We start from the raw sequence: 4,709 nt of genomic DNA on the forward strand, positions 1-4,709 counted from the left end.
AGCTGACTGACAAGAGTGAGGTGAGAAAGACAAGACGATGGCAGAAGATTGTTTAGAAAGGAAATGCAAAGGCCTGTTTGGCAATATTTTAGATTTTGAAAAGCCTATTGACTGGAAGTTTTTTTAAACAATCGTTTCTTATTTATTTGGTTCCACAGTGTTTGCTTATTACTTTATTTAAACTTTGTGTATTTTATTTTACATCAAGGTGTATATGCCGTGCCTCCAAGCTTTCTTATTCGTTTTGCTAATAAACGTTCTATGTTTCTTATTTATTTGGTTCCACAGTGTTTGCTGATTTTCAGTTTTATATACCTATTGAAACTTTGTGTAGCCTAAGTAATTTGTTATTTTATTAGGCATATATGGTGTATTTTTATTCGTTTTGTTAATAAAAGTTCTGAGTTTGACGTTGTTGTTGCTTGAATTGAATCAACGCCGAATTGCCGCTAATTTGAAAGTGAAAGTAAAACGTGCACGGCGCTTTTTCAAGCTATTTGAAAGCCAAGAAATCCGAGGAAAAGAGGGAAAACTCAAATGAACAATTGCTTGACACCAAATTGCAGCAATTCAATTGCCGCTAATTTGAAAGTGAAAGTAAAATGTGCACTTTTACAAGCCATTTGAAAACGAAGAAAAGAGGGAAACTCAAACAAACTAACACCCCCACCCCAACGGTGATACCGGTATTACCGGTGTTGTCACACGTCGATGTCACCGTCACAACCCTACTGTCTGGATGAACTGGCCATGCATACATATCTGGGGCTGTACAGCGATGTGACAGCGTGAACAAACAGAATATTTGATAAAGGAGCGTGAGTTTGAATATCAAATTCATTCCTGCTTGGGACACAGCAGACATACCATCCAGCACCAGAATAAAGGTTTGTGAAGTTTCCAATCCAGATACGCCTCCAGAATTCCATTCAACGCTTGTATCTGCTCCAGCTCCTGAAATAAAATGTAAAAAAAAATCCTGATTACACGTGAAGAAGCTCTGTTGTTTTAAAACAATAAATCCCCCAGTGGCCCTACAGTGCAAGTACAGTTTTGTGCACACTTGGCAGCTGCTTTGAACTGTTCTCAGGGGCAATTTTTCCCTGTAGGAGCTCAGCTAATACCTCACATCTCTGCGGTTAGACAGAAGCGCTCCAGGGACTAACTCTTCACAGCACCCCACACAGGCTGAAGGGCAATGGGGAGGGAGAGAGATCCCTGAGCTGCCCACCGTAACGTACACGGCTTGAGAAGAGAGATCTATTAGCCTGTGTCTGAACATATCGCACACTGTACTTAGTACATAGTGTGTACTTCACACACTCAGACCTGACAGACCAAGGTCTAGAATACCTGGAGAAAGCTATTAGTTAAGAAGCAGGATCCCCGGTTGTATGTGATTTTAAATCTGCAATCTTCACTCATGGGTGCTTGGCTCTGCTGCCAGGTTGTTTAGAGCCAATTACCTGAGCCATACATGACATATGGCTAATTACTGTGAAGTGATAGAAAAAATGATGTCATGACAACACAGATTGGCTGATGATACCGTAAGAATGTGCACAGTGCTGAATTCATCACTAGTTACTATAATGAGCCCTACAAAAAGAGCTGGACATTGGTTATACATCTAATATAATACAGTGAAGTCATTAAGTTACCAAATGATGTGTTAGTAGGCCAGTTTTGTGCCCGTTCCAAGTGTTACTATTTGTGAGTGTGGGAATAAAATGGCAATAAACTTGAGCTTTAGTCATTTACACAAACTAGTTTTTACAACCGTCCATTGCCATTAATCGAATGATTTATTTGTGTAGTCACTTTTTTAAATGCATTTAATTAAAATATTATTAATGAACATATAAATATAAACTTAGCATTTAACAATTTTAATTTATAAATACACTACCATTCAAAGGTTTGAGGTTAGTAAGACTGCATTTATTTAATCAGAAATACAGTAAAAACAATAATATTTTGAAATATTATTACATTTTGAAATGCCTAGTTTCTAGTTTAATATTCTAAATATTAATATTTTATTTTTGTTATATTTTAAAAACAGCCATCAACCCATCGAAAGCGTACAGTGATTTGGTGCTCAAGAAACATTATTAATTTATTATTAATATTAACATTATTAATGTTAAAAACATTAATGTTGAAACTTTACATTTTTTTAAGATTCTTAGATGAAAATAAATTAATTATAATTGTTATAAATGTACTGTCATTTTAGATCAATTTAATGCATCTTTACTGTATAAAAGTATTAACTGCTATATTTATTTAAAAAAATTACAAAAATTACTTTTGAACTGTAGTTTGTGGGTGTATGTACATAACTTGGAAACATGCCATGACTGGGTTTGCTAGATTATAAGTAGGTTTGTCCTGTATTTCACTTCTTGCACTAAACATTTTGCCTGTACTAACTACAATGACTGTTCCAAATTAAAATGACTTATTAGGAAAAAAGGAATCCAAGCCCTAGGTAGCATCATTTTTAAAAAACACTTGTCTCTTTTTCATTATCTTTCACTCACTTTCTCTATATACCACTCATTCTTTTTCACACTTTTGTTATACACTCTAAACAACCTACCTGACAAAAACAGCCCCTTTGTTAGATGTCAGGAGGGAGACTTTTTCTCAGAGATAAAATACTCTTACAAAGCCCCTAAAGAGCAAGGGAAAGAGGAAAGGAACAGGAGAGCGTGGGCCTTTTGACTTTAAAGATCAAGATCTGCACTCTTCAAACAAGCAGGATTTCCCACCTTGTCAATCTGTCACACCAAAGCATTGGGCGGCAGGTTCATAGAGGTGGATGCTGCATTACAACCTTCTCCAGAATAAGCCAGTGGATGAAAAACACATTGACAGCTGCGTGCAATCATTCGGCGATTGAAATGAGTTTGTTACCTAGCTTACGGCAGTTATTATCGAGCGCTGATCACCATATGCTCTGATGACGGATAGAAGCACTTACCATACACCAAAGGAATACAAATGCGACAAGAAATCTCTGGAGAGAATCTAAATTAGTAAAGGTGTCACTTGTCATGTAATAACAATGATCAGGGGCTGAACTCATAACGCTTGCCCAGTGTTTAATGCACAAATCCTGAGACCTACATGATCTCATGCCAATATTTCATTACAATGTTCCAGCATTTTCATGTCACCTTGTCAAGAGCAGTTGATGTCGTGTTGCTGTGATGGGAACCAGTGATGTGAGGCTGACAGACAGCAGAGGGGCTGATATTGGAGATAGCCTAGAGAAAGAGAACACGGGGTATTATTACATTTCTGCATTTACATCTAAATATGCTGTTTTCATCATTATTTTAGATTATATTTTTAGTGACTTGCCCTATGGGTGAATTTGGACCTCTCCTCTTGTGCTGAGAGTAAGCTCTTCCACTGAAGTCTCAGTTTCCCATATTGCCACTGCAGTGCCTGTAGTACCGGGTCCTTCTTCACTGAGGCATCCTCTCCTGGTCCATGTGCCGCTACGTCAGGCTGTCCAGGTATTAGACCTTGGGGGATCTTACATGTTCACAAAAATTGAAGAAAAAAAAATTACATTACAGTAGCTATCAAGCATTATTCTATTAATACTATAACAACATCTGGAGGCAAAAAGTACAAATCCTACAAGTAAAGATAAAGAAATCCTTCAGTAGATTAAGGTTTTATGATTTAACCCTAGGGGAGGCATGAACCTCAAGCTGGTTCTAGGGGAAATTTTTATTTAGCTTTGTTAAACCCAAAAACAGGAATTGCTACTTAGGGCTTCTGCTTTAAACAAATAATAATGTTTTGATCTTTTTTTCTTTTTGTAATTAACAGCTTAACACATGATTAATTTAGCTTTTTAAGGAACAAATATGTTAGTGCTGCATTTAGGTTGTTGGATGATAATCATAGCAGTATATAAACTACCTTTCAAAAGTTTGTATTTGAAAGAAGTTTCACCAAAGCTACATTTATTTGATCAACAATGCGGTAAAAACTTTTATTTTGTGAAATATTATCATTGAATTTTTGTTTTCTATTTTAATATGTAATTTATTCCTGAAATGGCAAAGCGGAATTTTTAGCAGCCATCAATCTTCAGTGTCACATGATCCTTCAGAAATTATTCTATATGCTGATTTGGTGTTTAAGGGTGCTTTCACATTAGCACTTTTGGTGCGCACCCGGGTTCGATTGACGTCAGAGTTCGGTACGTTTGGATGATGTGAACGCTGTCTTCCGAACTCGGGTGGGCAAGTTTTTAAGTCCGCTTAAAAAGGGTGGTCTGGGGTACAGTTCAAGTGAACTCCGGTACGGTTCGCTGCTGATGTGAACGCAATCGTACCAAATCACGGAAGTGAACCGCTATTAAGGAGTATTATTTGATAAAAATGTGTGTTTGTTTCACTCACTTTCTTGACGAGCGTGACTGATGCGCTGCAAGCAGAGAGCTGTATATCTCATTTCTGTTCACCTTCAGAGTACTTTAGAGCATTTGCAGTACATTCGTAAGCCAGACGTAAGTGCCGTTATGTACCGAAGCTTTGGAAACAAAACCAATGGTTCAAAAACATAAATATAAAAGCACTCAAATTAGAAAACATTATTATAAGCTAAGCATTGTGAATCAGGCTAAAGTAAGGCGATAGTTTTGAACACTGGCTGGTTATGTACTTGCTCAAATATTGATT

General features: G+C 36.9%; 1 protein-coding gene across 3 annotated transcripts in view; it reads right to left on the reverse strand.

Annotated features, from left to right (window-relative positions):
• The window catches only part of LOC107674045 (uncharacterized protein C14orf80 homolog), an 11,908-nt gene that overhangs the window by 4,745 nt on the left and 2,454 nt on the right, over positions 1-4,709 (reverse strand). For all 3 annotated transcript variants that reach the window (XM_016467907.1, XM_016467908.1, XM_016467905.1), the window contains exons 4-6: positions 3,373-3,549; positions 3,186-3,275; positions 868-954 (exon numbers count right to left, since the gene is read on the reverse strand). In XM_016467907.1, coding sequence (XP_016323393.1) covers positions 868-954; positions 3,186-3,275; positions 3,373-3,549 — 354 coding nt within the window. The remainder of the gene's footprint in view (positions 1-867; positions 955-3,185; positions 3,276-3,372; positions 3,550-4,709) is intronic.

Source organism: Sinocyclocheilus anshuiensis, unplaced genomic scaffold (assembly GCF_001515605.1).
Source record: "Sinocyclocheilus anshuiensis isolate Anshui unplaced genomic scaffold, SAMN03320099.WGS_v1.1 scaffold544, whole genome shotgun sequence".
NCBI lineage: Eukaryota > Metazoa > Chordata > Actinopteri > Cypriniformes > Cyprinidae > Sinocyclocheilus > Sinocyclocheilus anshuiensis.